Here is a 22,479-nt window from a genome sequence, read left to right as displayed (position 1 = left end):
AAAAATTCCTAATCAGTACTCTGGTGTGTTTTCTAAATCTTTGTTGGACGAGTGGTGAGGAAGAGTTCTGATGTACTGCTTCCTTCTATTCAAAGATCTCATCTAGTCTCTTGATCAATAGTTTAAAAAATTTCAGAGAGGCCAAGCAGGATGAACACTTAGAAAGGATCTTTGGATTTGGCAATAAGAATGTATCTGGTGAACTTTGAGAGGGAATTTGTAGTCTAAGTATAGGAAAGGAAGCTAGTAATAGTTGTGTAGGTGATAAGGAAGTAGAGTAATTGAGATGTCCCCAGTTTTCAGTACTATTACTTCTGGCCCCTTTAAATAACTTTGCATATTTTGTATTTACTTCTCTCTTAACATGTTTCTTCCCAGTAGAATGCAAGGTCCTTGAGGGCAAGGTCAATATTTTGAATTTGTATGCATAGTAACCAGCATTGTGTCAAACATATAGTAGGTGTCTAATAGTGTTTGTTGAATTGAATTCTGGAACACTAATATTCTTCAAAATAATTTAGATTATCCCTTCATTCTCTTCTTAAAGGTGACTATCAAGGTGGTATCACTGATCAAGACAATGGACAGAAAAAATCACCCTGTGGTGACTGAGTTTGTGTTCCTTGGACTTACCAATTCTTGGTACATGCAGCTTTTCATCTTTCTATTCTGTTCTGTGTTCTATGTGGCAAGCATGCTGGGAAACCTCCTAATTGTGGTTACAGTGACTTCTGGCCCTTGTTTACACTCACCCATGTACTTCCTGCTGGCCAACCTCTCCTTCATAGATCTTGGGGTTTCCTCTGTCACTTCCCCCAAGAGGATATGTGACCTTTTCAGAAAGCGCAAAGAAATTTCATTCTCTGGTTGCATCACTCAGATGTTCTTTATTCACTTGATTGGTGGCGTTGAGATGGTGCTGCTTATAGCCATGGCCTGTGACAGATATATTGCCATATGTAAGCCTCTCCATTATCTGACTATTATGAGTCCAAGAATGTGCACTGTATTCCTAGTGGCTGCCTGGACTATTGGCCTCATCCAGTCAGTGGTCCAGCTGGCTTTTGTTGTAAACTTACCCTTCTGTGGCCCTAATGAATTGGATAGTTTTTACTGTGACCTCCCTCGGTTCATCAAACTTGCCTGCGCAGACACATATAAACTGGAATTCATGGTCACTGCCAACAGTGGTTTCATTTCCTTGGGCTCTTTCTTCATCTTGGTCATCTCCTACATCTTTATTCTGGTCACTGTTCAGAAACATTCTTCAGGTGGTTCTTCCAAGGCTCTCTCCACTCTGTCAGCTCACATCACAGTGGTGGTTTTGTTTTTTGGCCCCTTGATCTTTTTCTATACCTGGCCATTCTCCACATCACATATAGATAAGTTTCTTGCCATTTTTGATGCAGTTCTTACACCTTTTCTCAATCCAGTCATTTATACACTCAGAAACAAAGAGATGAAGGTGGCAATGAAGAAAGTGTGCAGTCAGCTTGCAAATTTCAAGAAAATATCTTAAAGGACTGGAAAAGAATACCAAAACATTGAGTTTGAGTTCCTGCAGGGACACTGAAGTGATAGTAGTCACTTGGGGATATTGTTTTGGTTATGGGGGGGGCGGAGAGAGGGAGAGAAAGAGGGGGATAATTATTAATAAGTTGTTTACATAAATATTTTAGTTGAAATAATGGATTTATGGAAGATCATTATTTGACAATGTGGACAGTGCAGAGAAGAGTTTAATAATAGAAAAATTACCTTAGAAAGTAAAAGAATAATGAAGAAAATAGAGAAGCAGCAATCAGGATGGCAAGAGGAGAACAAAAAGATACCTGTGACACAAAAGAACAAAGTAAAAAAAGTTTCAAGAACAAGATGATAGTTAACAGTTTGAAATGCTCCATGATAAGAAGAGGGTTACTGGTTTTATTTATTTTTTTACTAAATTCCTTAGTATCTATTCCAACAAATTTTCCTTTCTTAGGTGTTCTGGAATTACATATTCTAGAAAATAGTCATTTGTTTAATTAAAATAAAACAACACCAATAATCAAGCAAGGCCAACTTCCTGTACATTTGGTTCCCACAAAGAAGTCTGTCAATCTATTTTGGATAAGTAAATATTGCTGATAAGTATATTGTATAGGTGGTTTCAATGAACTTATCATTATTGACTTTAAAGTCCCCTGTAAGGGGACTCCTAAAATTATCTTTTGGTTTTCATAATTTCTACTTTGTATCTGATAAACTATAATTTCTGATCTTCCCTATTATTAAATGGGCTTGTAGTTGCTTTCATTTTGTCTCACCCATTAGAAGACTGTGAGCTTCTTAAAAGCCAGGACTGTGCTGTGTCTTTCTTTGTATCCTCAGTACTCAGCACAGTGAACATTTATTAAGCATCTAACTATGTGTCAGGCATTGAGCTAAGCACTGGGGATTCACAGAAAGGCACAACAGTCTTGGCTCTTAATAAGGAACTCAGGGTCCTCTAACGAGGGAGATAACATGCAAACTATGTATGATAGCATATTTATCTTATACATATATGTATATATACATATACATACATATATACATATATACATATATATATATATTAATATATACATATATATATATATATATATATATATGTAAAATTGGAGAGAATAGAAAGAAGGCACCAGAATTAAGGGGGATTAGAAAAGGCTTCCTCCATTTTATCTGCATCTTGAAGGAAGTCAGGGAAGCTAGGAGGTAGAGATGAGGAGAGAGAGCATTCCAGGCATAGGAAACAGCCACTGAAAATGCCAGGAGAAGGGAGATGGTGTGTCAAGTGCAAGGAACAGCAAGGAGGCTAAATTGTAGCGTATGGGTGGGAGAAGGGGGAGAGGGGCATAAGATATAAGAAGATTGGAAAGGTGGAGGAGGGAGGGTATGAAAGAGTTTGAATGCCAAATAGAGGATTTTATATTTGATACTGGAGATGATGGGGAGCCACTGGAATTTATTGAATGGTGTGTGTGTGTGTGTGTGCGTGTGTGTGCGTGCATGACATGGTAAGACATGTGCTTTAGGAAGATCACTTTGACAAGAACCTAACAGTTCAAGGGATGTTAGACATTGCATTCTATATTAAACTGTTGGCCATTTAGCTCTTTCACTAACTAGTATTTCTTACCTTTTACACATTCTCTAAAACTAGCGGAACACACATTTGTCCTGGGCTTTCATTATGGTATTATGAAAAATATCCATTATATCCTGTGAGTTTTTGAATTTTTAGTCTTCTCAGTGTTCTACCTAATGGTTGCATTTGAATATCTTTACTCTTCTAAAATTCAGTAATTTTATGAAATATTTCTCTGGTTTTCATTCTTCCTCTAAAGTGACCTCTCTTCACTCAGCAATGATTATATCATGATCATTATTATTTCAATGATTCTCATTCACATTAATGTCCTGTACCACCTCTTTTCACTTAATTAGGACCTTTTCCTGGGTATTCTCATTTTCTTTTCTTTTCTTTTCTTTTCTTTTCTTTTCTTTTCTTTTCTTTTCTTTTCTTTTCTTTTCTTTTCTTTTCTTTTCTTTTCTTTTCTTTTCTTTTCTCTTCTCTTCTCTTCTCTTTTCTTTTCCTTTCTTTTCTCTTCTTTTCTTTTGGCTAGGCAATGGGGTTAAGTGACTTTTCCAGGGTCACATAGCTAGTAAGTGTTATGTGTCTCAGGCTGGATTTGAACTCAGTTTCTCCTGAATCCAAAGCTGGTGCTCTATCCACTGCACCACCTAGCTGCCCCATGGGTGTTCTGAAATGACTAGCCTTGGAGCCTGCCATTTTTCTAGTCCCTCAATTTCCCTATTCTTCATTTTCTGATGAGGAATTCTGTTAATCTATTTTTTTTTGGTAAAATTAAAGTCTATGATTATTACTACCAGCTTGGAATTGTAATTTCACTGCCTCCATTATTTCCAACTCAGTCTCATTATCCTCAGTATATGGACTCATATATACACAACTCACATTTTTTTGTTACATAATTTAACTAGATTCAATTCGATCTATTTCAACAAGTACTAACTGGGTGCTTCTTAGATGCATGGCACTGGCTTAGATGTTGGTTATGTAAATAAAAAATAAAATAGTTACTTCAATCATGGATTTCACATTCTATAGCAGAGATGAAGATCTATCAAGTACACGGTAAGTAAATGTAAGGTATGAGCAAAGTTGTACAAAGCAATGAGAGAGATAGAGATAGAGAGAGACACAGAGAGAGACAGAGAGAGACACAGAGACAGGAATAGGGAGAGACAGAAACAGAGAGAGACAAAGACAGAAACTAGGGGAATCAAGAAAAATCACATAGCACAAACAAACCAAATGCAACCAAAATTAGAAGGAAAGCAGAAGACAGGGAAAAAATTTTTTATAGGAAGCATCTCTGATAAAAGCCTAATTTCTCAAGCATATAGAGCACTGAATCAAAGTTATAAGAATGCAAGTCATTCTCCAATTGATACATGGTCAAAGGATATAAATAGGCAGTTTTCAGACAAAAAAAACCTAAGCTATCTATACTCATATGGAAAAAATGCTCTAAATCACTATCGATTAGAGAAATGGACATTAAAACAATTCTGATGTACCACCTCACACTCATAAGATTGGCTAATATGACAAAAAAGGAAAATGGTAAATGTTACAGGGAGTGTGGGAAAACTGTGACACTAATGTTCTGTTGGTGCAGTTGTGAATTGATCCAACCATTCTGGAGAGCAATTTGGAACTATGCCCAAAGGCTATAAAACTGTGTATGCCTTTTGATATAATAATACCACTGCTAGGTCTGTATCTCAAAGAAATTTTAAAAAAAGAGAAAAGGACCCAGATGTACAAAAATATTTACAGCAGCTGTTTTTGTGGTGGCTAAGAACTGAAAATTGAGGGGAGGCCCATCAGTTGGGGAATGGCTAAACAAGTTTTGGTATATAATTGTAATGGAATATTATTCTGTTATAAGAAATGACAAGCAGGATGATTTCAGAAAAACCTAGAAAGAATTACATGAACTGATACCAAGTGAAGTGAGCAGAGCCAGGAGAACATTAGACACAGTAATAGCGGGATCATATGATGAAGAACTGTGAATGACTTGGCTATTCTCAGCAATACAGTACAACCAAGATAATCCCAAAGGACTCATGATGAAAAATGCTATCTGCCTCCAGAGAAAGAACTGATATTGTCTTTCTTTTTTTGCACAAAATGATTAACATGGAGGTATTTTATATGATTACACATTGTGTAACCTATATCAGATTGCTTACTGTCTCAGGAGTGGGGGAGTGAGGGAGGGAGAGAATTTGGAGCTCAAAATTTGAGAAAACCCAACAAATCTAAAAAAATTGTTTTTACATGTAATTGGGGAAAAATAAAATATTATTTAAAAAACATATCTGAAAATGAAAAAAAAAAGGCCATGTAGAAGGGGACACTTGAGTTGTGCTTCTGAAGAAGCTAGGGGTTTTGTTTGTCCCCAGAGAGATTTTCTAGTATCTTTTCTTGATTTCCTGGAACAGGAATTTGGTCATGCTAATGCTCATGTTCTTTTTCTTTCTTTCTTTTTTTAAAATCTCTGTCTCAAATGTTTATTACATTGTGTCATTCTGTTTTCTCATTGAATTCCATTTATTGATTAAATTTGCTATTAGATTCTCTCACATAATTTGTTCCACAAATATTTATTGAGTTTGTATCATGCACTCTGATCTTTTCTGGGGACTGGGGGAAATGAAAAGAAGGTCAATACCTGATCCAACCTGTAAGGAGTTTACAATCTGTTTGGGGAGAGAACGTAGATACCCATGAAGTAAAATAAGAATGCAAATGTTAAATAACGATATGTGACAATGATGCAAGAGCCATTACATAATGTTTAATTAAATACCAGATTGGTGGTACAGGAAGTAAGGAAAGAAGATATTGAAGCCTTGCCACCTCATAGATAACTTACTCTATCAGGACACCTGCTTCAGCCTACTTTTCTAATAACTTTACTCCACTGACATCTTATCACCAGCTGTATTTTTTTTGATGAAGCAATCAGGGGATGAAGTGACTTCCAGAGAGTTCTTAATTATAAAATGATAGAGGCAGATTTTGACCCAAGGTCTCCCTGAGACCAAGCCCAGTACTCTGACCACAGTGGCACCACCACCTCTATATGCATGAATCAGAACTTCATTCAAATAAAATAAATTCTTCCTTCCTTCCTTTCTTCCTTCCTTCCTTCCTTCCTTCCTCCTTCCTCCCTTCCTTTCTTCCTTCCTTCCTTCCTTCCTTCCTTCCTTCCTTCCTTCCTTCCTTCCTTCCTTCCTTCCTTCCTTCCTTTCCTTCCTTCCTTCTTTCTTTCTTTCTTTCTTTCTTTCTTTCTTTCTTTCTTTCTTTCTTTCTTTCTTTCTTTCTTTCTTTCTTTCTTTCTTTCTTTCTTTCTTTCTTTTTTTCTTCTTCCTGGATATCCAGACAAATTAAAAGTAAGTGATTTCTCCAATGTTAGGAAAGATTTAATTGACCCAGTTAGGATTTGAACTCAGGTCTCATGACTCTAAGTTCAGCACCTTTGACAATCTTTCTACTGTATCTTTCTGATACTTGGAACTTATAATAGTATATAAACTGCTGGTCTAAATGTTCTCCTGCCCTCCTTTCCAAACTTCTTTCAAGTTTTTCCAGTAATTCTAATTGACTAAAAGTTTCTTTCTAGTAGACAATTTCCCATTCCACCTATATTTGAGATGGCAGAAAACAGCTTAAACTTACCAAATTCTCTGAAAACCACAATATGATAAAAATATGATAATATATTAAACTATAAGTATACATATGATTTATTTGAAAAGGGAGGAAGCACTAACAACTCAGGGAAAGACTTCCTGTAGGAGGTGTCACTTAAGGTTATCCTGGAAGCAAGGTTTTTTAGAATACTTGTTCTAAAGGCTGAAATGAGAACTGTCTTTTGAGTATAGGGTCCAACTGATGTGGATGATGGAGTGTTTACATGTGTTTTATCAGTTATGTTCATAACAATTATGTGAGGTAAGTGCTATTATTATCCCATTTATAGATAAGGAAACTGAGGCTCAAAGAAGTTAAGTGACTTGTTCAGGGTCACACAATTACTAAAGGTCTGAAGCAGAATTCAAACTCAGGTCTTTCTGACTCCACTCTATCCACTATGTCACCTCCTTAAACAGAAAATGTTGTGAATTGGAGTTCACATTAGGAAGGTTGTCAGGGAAATAGACAGGAATTAGACAGAATATCTGGGAATTTGTGTTCTATTCTAGAGGCATTCAGGAACCATTTAAATGTACTAACCCATAATGACAAGATCAGACTTGGGCTTTAGGAAAATTCACTTGGCAGTTCTACAGAAGAAGGATTAGAGAGGGAGGAGGCCAGAAATTAGTTCAAAACTTTTGTACAGTCATTGATCTGTTTTTAGGGTGAATGGAGGAGGTTCTCATACTGGGAGTTTCCCCAGGTTGGTGGAAGCAAAGCTCTTTTAGCTACTTGTGTGGTTTATACTATGGACCCCATAATGTAGTATTAATCTTTTTTTTTTCTGGAATTTCTATCTACTTTCTTCTTTCACTTGATCAGATTCACTGCAGGAGGACAGATGGAATTTGGTGCAATAGAAGAAATGATTTCATTTAAAAATATGAAAATATTTTTGTTTCTCATGTTTTCCAGATATATTTTCATTGCAACTTCATTTTAAATTGGTCCAGAAAAGGGTCAAAGGGTCTTTTTCACAAGGAACATGCACATCTCTTCTTAGTCATCCTTTATTAACAACATTTCCTCTTAGTTATCATGGGAAAACTAACAGAATCCTAGGAGACAAGTCCTTTGGTCAAATGATCTCAGGCTGGCAAAACCATTCACTATAGCATCACTTGGCTACTAATGAGCTGTCTTTCTGCGTGTAGCAGCATCTTATAATGCTCTTAGTGCTTCCAGTCAGTACAAGTGGTTAGAAGACCAAGCTTTGGGATCCCTTCAAGCATAGCTACAGTATCAGGTCTGGTGACAGAACAGGTAAGTGAGAAAGATGTGAATAAATGCTCCAGGAGATAAATTCTTCCAGCAGAAGATCTGACTGGACAGATCTCTATGCTTCAGGGTGAATAGATGATGTTGGGAGCAACATCACTCATTCCATGGGACAGTGAGGGGTGGGGGTGGGGACAGAACTGGAATTGCCTTCTTCTAGGAAAAGAGTCAACAGGGAGAAGAAGCCAAACACATAAAGGGAGGGTTAATGTGAAGGGTTCCAGGTTATGGAGATGCAGGGATACATACCTGGAAACAGAACTTGATTTCATCTCCTGATAGACATATCAAAGAAATAACAGTAAAGATAAAAATGTAAAAATAAAAAAATTAACCATCTCTTCAAAACTTATGGAATTTTCTTTTTCTTGATGAAAACATCTATCTACCCTTCCCCCTTCTCTTAGAATGTCTGTCCCCTTTGTTTATCTTAACTTGCTTCCTTATGCTGTCTGGAGTTCATGGGTGACCATTTCTATGGTAATCTCTTTTCAATACTGGAGTCTAATGATTTCCAGATCTTTTCTTCTGCAATGAAAGTGGCAATGCCCTATTATCTGATTTTTTTTAAGTCCAATCCTGCTGTCTAATGTTTCTGGAGAAAGTCACAAAACCCCACTACCAGGTTTATTGCAAATTTATCCCATTCAAACTCAACTGAAATCCTATGGCTATTAATTAATCTTCATCTCTTATAAACCTCATTTATTTACATGTAGTAGTAGCTTTAAGCCTTTTCCGTATTCTTCAGGCTTCCATCTTACTTTTCTTCACACTCTGTAGATGGTCTTGTCTCCCATTAAAAAACAAAACAAAACCTGAGACTGTCTAGTAAGAGCCTCCTTATCTTCCACTTGGCACCTATTACCACACCTTTTCACCAGCTCAGTATTTCACAATCTCTTCTCCCATTTTCTTCAATTTTCCCATTGTTTCAGAGAAAGAGTCATGGAAGTAACATCTTTCCTGGTTAATTCTTCTATCTGTGTCTTTGAGATTAATCCCTTTTGCCTTCATCAGTTGTTCCAAGTGATCTATCAATTAGCTCTCTTTTGGGATCTTTAATTCTCTTTTTCACTGATTGCTTTTCCTCCATGTACAAACTTCCCCTATAATAAAAAAATAAAACAAAAAGAAACGAAAAACATTCCCTTGATGCATGTGGTTGCTTACTCCACTTCTAAAAGTGTGGTCTAAGCTGATTTCAGTTCAATCCCACAAGTATTCATTGAGCTCCTGCAATGTGTAACTCAAGAAGTAGTGTGACCAAGTGGACAGAAACCTGGACTTGGACTCATGAAGATCTGTGTTCGAGTCAAGTAAACAAGAGTCATCAAGCATTATAAAACACCTGCTATGTTCCAGACACTGCTAAGTTCGGCCTCTGGCACATATTAGCCAAACTACATCAGTGCAAGTAGTTTCCAATCTGGATAAAATCACAGGTCCTTTTCCTCTGCCCCCTCTGAACCACAAAAATGCCCAAGTCACTATGATAATGATATGGATGCAGAGATTCAAAGACAGACCCTTTGAAGGTCATATTCTTGGTCTTGTCCTTTTCTTCTCCTCCTATTTAAAGCATTTGAATTTCATTCAATAGGTAGTAGGGGCTGGAGGTTTTTGAACAGGGGAGTGATGTGCTTAGAGCTTTTCCTTAGGAAGATTGCATGTCATTAGTGCATAGTTTGGATGAAAAGGGGGATAGACTGGAATCAGGGAGACCAGTAGGCAACTATTGCAGAAGCGTCAATTAAAAATAAAAAAGGCTTTAACTAGGGGTAGGAGTGCACAGAATTTGGGATGGGATGGGATATCTCCGATCTCTCTTCTCCCTTCAGGATAGCCTTGGATTAGATTAGAGACCTGCACTGAGTGCAGCACTGGTAGTTGGCTCCTAATTATGTGATTAGAAGGCACATTCCACGGTAAACTTAATGGTAAGCTTAATAAATATTTATGGATTGATTAGGAAGCCCTGAAGACACAAGCAGTCTAAGTTTATAGCTTTACTGCTCTTTGAACTCTTGCCACCTTTCCCCCCATCAGTATTTTAGTTCTTTTTTTCTTCTTACTATTATTATGTTTTGCCTCTTTAAAATTTACTTTTGAAGTTTTCTTCATTTCTTTATTCTCACCATATTTACTTTAGTTCTTTTTTCTTTTCTCTGTGATTTCTTCCTCTTTGGCACTTGCTAGGGCTGCACACAGCCTATTTCTTGACTTTTAACTCTTTGCTAAAGTTGGGCTCTGCTTCCAGGGTGGAAGGAGTACTGTCCCGAGCTTCAAGGGTTTTGTGCAGGGGGTTTGTAAGCTTTCAGTTCTTCCAAGGTAACATGATCTAGGGAGAGATGTGTTTACCATCCTCTTGGCCTGTGTTCTGGTCTTCAAGTCACCACAAGCACTCTTTTTTTTTTTTTCTGCCCTGTAACTGTGACTAAGGTCACTGCTCCATTGCGGCCACAAGCTCTGGTGTGCAAGTGCTCTCTTCACCAGGTCTACCCCTCAGAACTGTGGCTTGGATGCAAGTATGGGCAAAGCAACAGACTGCTGACCCCAGTGTCAGCAAAGACACCCCTGTAATCTCTTTCTGACTAGATGTCTGACCCCTTTACTGTCTCTCTTTCTTTAAATCTAATAAAGTCTATATCTAGCAGCTAGGTCCAGATTAGTGAGAATAAAGAATTCTATATCCAAATCTCACCTTTTGAAATTATTATGTAAAATATGTTAATTTGTTCCAGCTCAATGGAAACATACAGTGAATTGGAATAATGCTACCACATCATGGGATTCATTATTCACACTAATATGGATCTATTTTTTTGTCCTACCTTGTATTCTGAGTCCCCTTCTAGAATAGGTTCCAATTGCTAGACCCAATTAGGTATCCTTCAGTTTGTTTTTGTATGAACTGTGAGTGCAACGGTATGAGAAGATGAAAAAAAAGCATAAATAATAATAGCCTGATGTAACTCTTTCAGTTACTATGCACATTTACATGTACTATCTCAGTTGATTCTCACAAAAATCCTGTGACTCATAGTAGGCAGTGCAGGATGTATTATTCTTAATTTACACATGAGAAAACTGAGGCTCAGAGAGTTTAAGTGACTTGGCTAAAATCTCACAGGCAGGAAGGAAGCGACAAAGTGTGCAATCACTTCACATTTTCCAGCTCCAAAGAGGGGTATAGGCTGCCATTCTCTGCTACCACAGAGAGGAGGAGAATGGCCTGAATGTTTATGAGGAGATAGGAAGAGACATTGGAATGAAAAGAAATAAAGAGCTTTTCATTCACCAAGAACATCTTCACCAACCAAAGGCAGGAACTGGAGTGAAGTGAATGAATTCACCAGTCCTTTCTTCTCAGATTCTATTCTGGTGCATTGCCCTGCCTACCTCTCCTAATTCTTTTCTCTGTAGCAGTCATCCCTTTGCTTTATTTACCCAGTCCTCTCTAGGGAAAAAAAAGTAGAAAAGTGCCAGAGGACAGGGTTTTAACTGAATATGGCAGTAACTTTGTAGTTCTATCTGATGACAGAGTAAGAAGTTATTCTGGCTATGAAATGGTGAGATGAGATTGGATTTCCACAGCATTGCACATAGTAGCCCCTTGATTAGTATTTATTGAATTGGCTTGAATTCTGGGATATCATTATCATATCCAGTAATTTGAATTCTCCCTTTATTCTTTTCCTACAGGCAATTTCAGAGATTGCCCTGCTGACTGAATCAATGGACAGAGTGAATCATACTGAAGTATCTGAGTTTGTATTCCTGGGACTCACTAATTCTTGGGACATTCAGCTGCTACTCTTTGTGTTTTCCTTTGTTTTCTACTTGGCAAGCATGCTGGGAAATTCCCTCATTGTGTTCACAGTGACTTCTGATCCTCACTTACACTCTCCCATGTACTTCCTGCTAGCCAACCTTTCCTTCATTGACTTGGGGATTTCTTCTGTCACTTCCCCCAAGATGATATGTGACCTTTTCAGAAAACATAAAGTGATTTCACTCTCTGGCTGTATCGCTCAGATATTTTTTATTCATTTGATTGGTGGTGCTGAGATGGTGTTACTCATAGCCATGGCTATGTTGCTATATGTAAGCCTCTCCGTTATTTGATTATTATGTGTCCAAGAATGTGCACTTTACTTCTGGCTGGTGCTTGGATCATTGGCCTCACCCACTCAGTGGTCCAAATGGCTTTTGTAATTAACCTGCCCTTCTGTGGTCCCAATGAATTGGACAGTTTTTATTGTGATCTCCCTCGGTTCATCAAACTTGCCTGCACAGATACATACAGACTTCAGCTCATGGTCACTGCCAACAGCGGCATTATGTCCTTAGGTGTCTTTCTCATTTTGATCATGTCCTATGTTTTCATCTTAGCCACTGTTCAAAAGCATTCATCAAGTGGTTCTTCTAAGGCTCTCTCCACTCTTTCAGCTCATATCATTGTGGTGATTTTATTTTTTGGTCCAATTATCTTTTTCTATGCATGGCCATTTAACACATCACATCTGGACAAATTTCTTGCTATCTTTGATGCAATTCTGACTCCCTTTCTGAATCCAGTGATCTACACACTAAGGAACAAAGAGATGAAGTTGGCAATGAGAAGAATGTGTAGCCAGCTTGTGAGTTTCAGGAAAATCTCTTAAATGACTTGATGAGAAGACAAGAACTTTCAATTTCCATAATCAGAAAGTCTGGAAAAAGAAGTTGTAAGGGGAGAGGATGAATTTGGTTTTGAGCATATTGATTTTGAATTCCTAGGAGGATTCAAATGGGAATTTCAAATATGGATTAGAGATGGGAAAGAGCTTTGAATGTTGTCTACATAAAAAAGTAACTCTAACAATAAATATGTATGAGATCATCTCTGGAGAGTATAGATGGAGCAGAAAGGAAATCTGAGGGCAGAAATTTGAGGGGATTTACTGTAATTATAAGATGGAAGGAAGCTAATGAAAGCTAGTGAAAGAAACAGAGACAAAAAAGCAAAATTAGATTGAGAAGGTTTCCGTGCCAGAAAACTCTAACATGAAGAGAATTTTTATAAAGAGATGTTTGTTGACAATTTAAAAATGAGGAAATAACTATAGATTTTTGTTAACTCATCACCAACTCCAGTGCCGAATCCTTTCTTGTGGATTCTAGGTGCATTATTTATAGGAAAAAAAATCATTTGTGCCACTAATTTTCCTTGTCCTTGTCCTTGTCCACTTTAGCTCCTTTGAGGAAGCCTGTCAATCCCTTTCTGAGTAAGTGAAGTATCACTACTATGAATGCTGTGTATGTAATCCTTTTTAAAAATAATGCGGCTTTGAAATCACTGAAAAAGCACTCATGGAATATTTTTTTTGTTTGCTTAATACATATATTTATTGTGTACCTAATGAATCATACTGTAGAGACTTCTTGATTCTGCTAGATTAGATTCTCTTTAAATTTTTTGAAAAAGAATCTTTTCTTTATGTGAAGAAACAAGACTTTTAAGTGATTGATCAAACACGGCACTCTGTGTTAATCTGTTTGCCATTTAGCCCTTCTTATGATTGCTACTTTTAACCTTTTACACACATTTGCTCTGGGCCTTCATTAAGCTTTTGCAAAAACAGTCTTTGGATCTCTTCTTAATCTTTGAATTTTTAATCTTCACTTTTCAAGCTAAAGCTTGAATTTGTATATAGTTCTTAATGTAGAATCAAATACTTTCATGAAGGATTCTACTGGTTTTTCATCACCAAACAAAATGTTCATTTATTCATTTATAAAAGTCAATTAAACTAAATTAATTTTAAATGTTTCTCACATGTTAGGCCCTCTAATATGTCTGTATATATATATACACGCACATGCACGCACACACACACTCATATATATATATATCCATAAAGGAAGTTCATGCCATCTAGGAATTTACATTCCCCTCAGAATGGTGTGGATCCAGCATATGTACAAATAAGTAAGTATAAAATATGCAAAGTAATAGATGGGAAAAGTGCTCATAACTGGAGGAATCAGAACACAGCATGAATATGAGCTGGAAACTGAACTATGTATTTTAAAAGGGACTGTGAATTCTTTTTGCTCTCTGGAATCATGACTGGTCAAACTATTAAATGGAATTCTTAAGTCTTTCAAAGTTGTTTGTCTTAGAATATATGTCTTAGACATACCTGGCCAATGTGGGACTTTATTTGGCTTGACTACATTTTGGTTACTAGGATTTTCTTCCTTTTTTTCCTTTTCTTTTCTTTTTCCAGTGGGGTGGAGGGCAGAGGTGGGAAGGGGACAAAATAGACTTTTCTTTGTTGAAAAAATGTTCTTTATGTTCCTGCTGAAAATCTTGAGTATATTCCTTCTCATAAGCTTGGTGTGTGGAGCTGCTTGGTCTCCAGAGGTTGATTACTAATCTTTTGTTCTTTCCTCATTGCTCTTCATTTCTTATTTGCTACAATCGGTCATTCTGCCCTTTTGTTCAAATTTTCGAAAGATTCTTTACTTCATTCATTTGAGGTCATTAGATTTCATCAGTTTATTTACTCAGCAAACACTTGCTAGGTTTATACTATATGACTTGGCATATGCAGAGAAGGATAATACTTTGTCATACCCTCAAGAAGCTTACAATCTAGTGATATATATGGCCCAGCAAATGTCAAATAAAAATACAAATGATAACAATTCTAGAACCATCCAAAAGCAGTGTATATTACTCAGTGCCAGGGGATCAGAATGGACCATTTCATGAAAGCTCTGAATTTAAGGGAAGGAGATATCATTATGGCTTAGAATGGTCAGGGAAGTCCTCATAGAGGAAGTAGCAACTAAGGTGGATCTTGCAGCATGGGTAAAATGTGACATACAGACTTAGGGTATGAGATAGAGTATTTTAGGCAGAGAAAATAGTGATAAGAAAAACCAGGAGTTGAGCAAATATAGTAAACCAATTTTGGGAAATGGGAAGATAGTCCTGGATGCTTGGAAAATAGCATGTGTAAAGGAAAATAGCAGGACATAAAACTCAAAAGATACGTTGGAATGAAACTGGGGTCTGTATTGAATGCCATCCTAAGGATAAAGTTCTTTTTTTTATTTGATAAAGTCATCTACTCAAGTGAGATAATGTACATACAATACTTAACAAATCTTAAAGCACTATGGAAAAGTTATTATTAAATAATGGGGAGCCATTGAAGGTCATTGAGAAGAGCTATGTTTTAGGAAGATCAGTATCATATCAGAGTGGATTAATGGAGGGTGGGAAGGAGAAATTAGACATGAGAATATTCCCTAGTGGTTACTTGTAATAGCCTAGCTGAGAACCAATGAGGATTTGAATTAGTTTAGGACTAGAGAGAAGAGGAAGAATATAAGATATTGTGGAGTTAATATCAACAGAATTGTGGCTGTTTTGATCTTGACTACAAAGGAGATAGGTGATTCGAGGATCATTCAGTTTGTATGATAGGGAAAATATTGTGAGAAATAGGGAAGTTCTGAATAAGGCTCAAATTTTAGAGAAAAGTTGCTGATTTAGACCAGCACATAAATGAGGAAGTAGAAAGAGTGGATGGTCAAGAAGCATAAGGTGATGAACAATTTCAGGGTCCTAGGTAGAATGTAAAGCAAATAGATTAATGTTGGGTTCTAGATCTTTAGGAGGACAAAGTCAAAAGATGGCATCTTTCAGAGAACCCAGCTCTGGCTTCCCCTTTCCTCATGATTTTTTAGCTTACAAGAAACTTTCATTCATGCATTGAATGTTCAAGTTCGTTGAGACTAGTTATGTGACTTGACCCACAGAGGAGTTTTTATTAATGAGTCTATTTCAACTTAGAATGATGTTTCTAGTGGATTGGCCCAGAAATCTCCCCTTATGCCTGTACTATTCACCATTTCAATTATTGACTTGGCTAATGGCATATATGATATACTTGTCAAATTTAAAGATAAACACAAACTGGAAGGGACACATTTGATGCCATAGGCTTAGTGAAAAAATTGTTTTGCCCAGCTAGAATGACAGGATTAACTTAATAAGTTGAAATTTAATAGTAATAAATAAATATTTTATAGTAATAATAGTATAATAGTAATAATATATAGTACCATATAATACTATATATAGTATTATATAATAATATATAGTAATAAATAAATAATAAATAAATAATAAAAAAAAGTAAAATCCTAGGCATCAATTAAACAATAATCTTTAAAAAATCTAGGGTGGAGGAGACCTGCATAGAAAATAGTCTGTGTGAAGCAGATTTTGGGCTTTAGTGGACAATTAGGTCAAAATTAGTCAGTATATAGGACAGCAGCTAAACAAGGAAATGCTATTCTAGGCTTCCTTACTGTATGTACAGTGACCAAAGTAAGGGAGATGATAGTTCTAGTGTACTGCGTACAGAGCAAACCACATTTACAATATTTGTTCATTTCAATTAATTTCAGTTCAGTTCAGCTTAAAAAGGATAGTGACAATCTATAGAGCACTGATAGGATACTGGAGATTATGACGTGTGAGGCATACTATGATACAAGGGAAGGGATATTAACCATTTTAGCCATACAAAAGTGAAAGATTACCAGTTAACTTCCATTGGGAGTTTTCAGGCAGTCATACTAAGACTCCTGAGAAAATTGTGGGACTTCTGAGTGAAATACAGGTTGGAACAGATAGCCTGTAAGGTCCTTTGTAACTTGAAGATTCTGCGATTTTGTGATTGTCTGAAAGGCAAGAATGCTTGATATCATCATTTTCTTTAGTTGGAGTAAATGAGAGCTGCATCTCTTTAGGAGAGCTTTAAATTTTAATTTTATTTAGATACAATTTGAATATATTACTTAAATATATTAAAATACTAATTTAAAATATGCTTTAATTATATTTAAAGTACTATTTTTATCTACAATTCCAAAAAATGGCATTTCTGTATACACAAAACGTATTTGAAACTGTGAATTTCCATTTCACAGCACTTCCTTTTTAATATATATGTGTATATACACACATGCATACAATTGCACTTATTACTTTCAAAACTGTTCTGCTTGTCTGTGAAGCCTTTTGAACTTCATTCTATACATTAAAATGTTTCAACATTTCTCTTTTTAAAAAATTACTCTTAACACCTTCTTTCCCTGACCATCCTTCTCCTCCCTCTCCCCAGTCCTGGATCCAATTAAAATTGAGGAAAAGAAAAAAATGCCTTTTTTTTTTTTTCTTTGAATCCATTACCTTTCTGTCAGGATGTGGGTAACACACTTCATTATATATCCTCTGGAGACATGATTGGTCATTGCATTAATCAGAGTTCTCAAATTTTCCAAAGTTGTTTTTCTTTACAATGTTGTCCTTGCACAAATTTTTCTCTTGGTTTTGCCCATTTTGCTCTGCATCAAGTCATATTATCTAGGATTCTTTGAAATAATTTCTTTTATAATTTCTTGTGGCACAGTGACATTCCATTTCATTTTTATAACACAATTTTGTTCAGCCATTCCCCAAATCATGGGCATATTGTTAGATCCCAATCCTTTTCTTTTTCATCCTCCCCTCTTAATTTCCCCTAAGATCATGAAGTCTGTTTTTCATGTAAATATTACCTCCTTGGGTTATTCTTCTTCTCACCCCACCTTCCCCATCCCTTATTGCTTCCTTGTTATTGATGTATCTCTACACCAAATTAGGAATGTTCAATCACCTTTTGTTCAGTTAGCATATGAGTGAGATTCAATTGATATTTGTTTCCTCCTTCTTTCCTCCACGTTTGAATACTATTCTCATGAACCTCAATTATGAAAAATACTAGGTTCCTACCTTTTTTTCCTCTTTTCATCACAAGTATATTCCTTTTTATTTTCCCTTCTCTTTTCCCACAAACATTCAGAACAGAACTAATACATTGCCAGGCTGCCTGTTTTATTAATTTAACTCCCTTATATTTAACTCCCAGTATTCTTTGAAGACATTCAGGTTCTGAAGAAGAACTTATTTCTTTTCCCCATATGAAAATGTTACCATTATACCATCACACGATACCTTTTAAATGCTCAAATAAGTTTACCTTTGAAGGTTTCTCTTGACTCTTGAGTTTGTATTTCAAAATTTCTTCTTGGTTGTGGTCTTTTCATCAGGAATGCTTGAATGCACTCTAATTCACTAAAAGTCCAATTTTTCTCTCTGCTATTTAGAGTAAGTTATTCTTGTTTGTAAATCTACATAATTTGTCTTTTGGAAGAACATATTCCAAGATCTCCTTTTTTTTGAGATCTTGACTGTGGTACCTTGTTATTGGAACTACTTGTTTTTGGATGCTTGTCTTTGTGTGAGCTCTGGATTTTGGTTATGTCATTCCTGGGATTTTTTCCTTTTGGGTTTTTTTTCAGAAGGCTATCATATCAGTGCAGTCTTTCTATCTTCCTTTTGCCTGTTGGTTCTAAAAGATCTGGACAATTTTCATTTATGATTTCTTAAATTGTATGGCCCAGACTTTACTTTTTTAATTGTGGTTTTTAGAGTCCTAAGATTCTTAAAAATTATTTCTCATTGATCTGTTTTCTAGGTCAACGGCTTTTGAGATAAGATATCATACATTTTCTTACTCAATCTTTTGAGTGTATTCTAATTGCTTTCTCATGGAGCCATTGGTACATCTGGTCTATCCTAGTTTTGGAGGAGTCTGTTACTTGGGTAAAGTTCAATACTTTTTCTTTTTAAGTTATTTATTCTCATTCCAAATCTTTCCTTCAGGCTTTTTATTTCATTTCTTATCTCTTGCTTAATTTCATACAAATATTAATTTAATCTTAGTGGAAAATCCATTTTTTCCTTTGAGCCACTGCTTACAGTTGTTACAGAGTTACTTGCTCATTTTTTTTTCTTCAGGGAAGCAGTCTCTTGATCTAAGATAATTTTTTTTTTTAACACTCTGGGATTTCCTTTGATTTATTCATTTTTATTTCAGATATAGTTCATGATTGGAGCTTTGTCCTAAGGCCATAGTTTTGCGTTATGTTTATGGGTTAGGTTGCCCTCTGTATTTTGTCTTATCCTAAATGCTCTGCTGTTGACCTTCACTTTCCAAAGTTAGCTCTGCTACACCCTGATCTTTGAATTTTAGAGTGCCAAACCTTTTTTTTTCTTTTTGGTGAGGCAATTGGGGTTAAGTGACTTGCCCAGGGTCACACAGTTGGTAAATGTCAAGTGTCTGAGGCTGGATTTGAACTCAGGTCCTTCTGACTCCAAGGCCAGAGCTCTATCCACTGCGCCACCTAGCTGCCCTGAGAATGCCTAAATCTTAAAGGTCCTCTATGGCATCACAGAATGAAGTGTGAGGGATCTTGTCCTGGTACAAGCACTGCTTCCAACTCTGGTCACTGCTGTTCCCTAGGAGTTCCAAAGTCCCCACCCTAGGACTTTCTGATCCTTTTCTAGGACATCTCTGCTAAGCAGGGAAGAGAGGGAAAGGGAAAAGCATTTATATAATACCTTCTATGTGTTCGGTACTGGGCTAAGTGCTTTTTAATTTCATTTGATACTCACAACTTGCAAGGTACATGCTATTCCTCCTCTCTGCCCCCAATTTTACAGTTGAGAAAAATGAGACCGAGGTTAAGTGATTTGCTCAGGGTCACATGGCTAGTAAGAGTCTGAAGTTAGATTTGAACTCAGGTCTTCCTGACTCCAGGCCTAGTACTCTATCCACTGTGACACTAGCTGCCTTGAATCACTAACCATTGTAGGGATTAAACAAGGAGTAGAAGATATTAGCTCCATCTCTGAGAAAAATAGACTATCATAAACCCTTGACAGCCTATGGGAAGGTAGCCAAATACATAATTGGTTGATATGAATGTTGTAATGACAGCAAAGCCCGTCTAACTTGGAACCATTCATAATAGGAAGTGGTATGAGGAAGGTTAGTTTTACTTTATGAAGTTATAAAATGTTTTGCTCTACTAAAATTTCATTCAGATTCCTTATTAAGACATCTAGGCTTCTTGGAAGTTGGGAATGCTTGACAAGAATTTGGTGAGAAATAGTATATTTAATAAAAAAAGCATCAATAATCTTGAAGACAGTCAATTTAGACACAAGGTTAAGGAGTATTTATGATTGGTCTTGTTAAAGGAACTACCCACACTAAACATAAAATATTTTATTGCTTTCAAGATAGTACCCATCCAACATCTCAATCAATCTAATCTAATCCAATCCAATATAATTCAATTAGCATATTTTAGGCACCTCTTACCTACCCCGGGGGCTAAAACAGCCAAACCCATCTCCCAGGGGCACCATAAATGGAACAATCATTTTATGATTTAGCATAGTGCCTGACACATGGTAGATGTTTTATAAATGTTTATTGATTGGTTGACTTCATATTTTTTTTTATTAATTCTTAGAATAAAAATGAAAAGTATTGGAAGAACAAAGATACTTGGCTTAGAAGTCAAGATTTTTGGAACAATTTCTAATTCTCAGTCAATAATCTGTGTGAAATCATATTCGGAGACTCCAATGATTTTTAGACTGATAGTAAGAAGGTATGCAGTCACCTAGATATAGTTTATTAATGTCCCTTTCTTAGTATCTCTCCTTTAAAAAAATTTAAAACTTTTATCAGCTACAATCATAGGACTGGTAGTACCACCAAATATGAGTAGATGAGTTTACTCATACAAGTTTTAAATCCTTCCTTGGTGGTATTAGATCAAAGTTTATACGTCTATAAACATATCTACATCTATATATGTACACAAATATACACATAATGTTACATAGAATATGATTATATAGAATATATTACAATTGGGTATGTACATATTTTATGTATACACATATGCACACATATACATGTTATACATATAAGCATATACATGTGTGTATGTATATATGTCAAAGGATCAAAGGGTCCTCTTCAAAAGAAGCATGCACACCTCTTCCCTAAGCACTCTTTATTAACAGTGTCTTCCTATAGTTATCATGGGAAAACCAATAGAATCCTAGGAGAGCTCTTTTGGCCAAATGATATCAGGCTGGCAACCCCATTCTCTGTAGCATCACCTAGCTGCTGTCCTTTACTGTTGTTAATGAGGTGCCTTTCCACCTGTGGCAGCATTTTATGTATTTCTTAGTGCTTTGAGACACTGTAAGCAGGTTGAAATTTGGGAGCCCATCCAACTTCCTGACAATTCTGCAAAGTCAAGTAGAAGAAAAGAATCAGTGAAGAAGTGAAAACTGAAGACATAGGGGGAGGACTAACATGACAGAAGAGATATGTGAGAAAGATTGAAATACAGTCTCCAGCAGGGAGTATGGATAGTCCAAATGCCAATGATCTAGTGATGAAGAGACAATATTAGGGGCAGGCTTACCATTGCACAGAATAAGAGGGTGCTGCTGGGTATAATGGGAAGGAGGATGGAGTTTATATAATGGTATAGAGCTAGAAGGGACCTAAGAGGACAACTAGCCAACCCTGTCAGTTTAGTAATGAGAAAATGAAGTCTCAGAGAAATTAAGTGCCCTATCCATGATCACACAGAGAAGACAAGATGTAGAATTTGATTCTGAGTCCTCTGACTCCTGAGGCAATGCTCTTTTTGCTATTCCATACAGAATAGGACAGTCAATATGAAGGATTCAATATTAAGGAGATAGGAATCCATCAGGAAAATGAACTTAATTTTATCTCCTGATAAGATCGAAGAGTTGTTAGGGACCCAAAGGTAAAGATCAAAATCAAGAGTCAAGGAAGAATTAAGATTATCTCCTTTCTCTTAATTTATTGAATCTTAACTTTTTTTTGATGGAAATCTCTCTTCTCCCCCATTCTCTCAGTATATTTCCTCTGTATAATCTAATTTGTTTAAGGTAATTAGGGAGGGAGGGCATTAGTAGTTGTAAAATCAGGAAAGACAGAGTTGAAAGTGAAGCTTGAGTTGCATCTTGAAGGAAGAAGTGTGTTTTCTAAGTATCGAAGATGGCCAGTGCCAAGGGACAGAGAGAGGTGGTAGAATGCCTTTTGTGAAGAATAGAAAGAAGACCAGTTTGACTGGATGGAAAAGTGTGGGAAGGGAAGTGATATACAATGGCACTGAACAATTAGATTGGGACTGGGTTATGAAGGTTTTGAAAGCCCAAACTGAGGAGTTTATATTTTATCCTAGAAGAAAGTTTTGTATAGGTAAGGGAGTGACAGATTGTGACTTGAACTTAAGAATAAATCACTTTGACAGCTGTGTGTGGGGTGGACTGGAGTGAGGAGAGATTTGAAGTAAGGAAGCCATTGTAAAAGTCCAGGCTATGGGTAATGAGGACCTAAACTAGAATGTTGACTGGGTGAATA

At 36.3% G+C, this 22,479-nt stretch overlaps 1 protein-coding gene and 1 pseudogene across 1 annotated transcript; both read left to right on the top strand.

Moving 5' to 3' along the window:
• Positions 1–574: 574 nt before the first annotated feature.
• On the top strand, positions 575–1,519 carry LOC110216346 (olfactory receptor 4F3/4F16/4F29-like). The gene has a single exon (XM_020998187.2). The coding sequence runs from the start codon at positions 581–583 to the stop codon at positions 1,517–1,519; it is 939 nt and encodes a 312-aa protein (XP_020853846.1). The 5' UTR covers positions 575–580.
• Positions 1,520–11,817: 10,298 nt separating this feature from the next.
• Positions 11,818–12,768, top strand: LOC110216422 (olfactory receptor 4F3/4F16/4F29-like; annotated as a pseudogene).
• Positions 12,769–22,479: the final 9,711 nt, after the last annotated feature.

This window comes from Phascolarctos cinereus, unplaced genomic scaffold (assembly GCF_003287225.1).
Source record: "Phascolarctos cinereus isolate Bilbo 61053 unplaced genomic scaffold, phaCin_HiC Scaffold_3;HRSCAF=262, whole genome shotgun sequence".
In the NCBI taxonomy this organism is placed as follows: Eukaryota; Metazoa; Chordata; class Mammalia; order Diprotodontia; family Phascolarctidae; genus Phascolarctos; species Phascolarctos cinereus.
The sequence above is the reverse complement of the archived record's forward strand: the minus strand, read 5'-3'. Positions and strand labels throughout refer to the sequence as shown.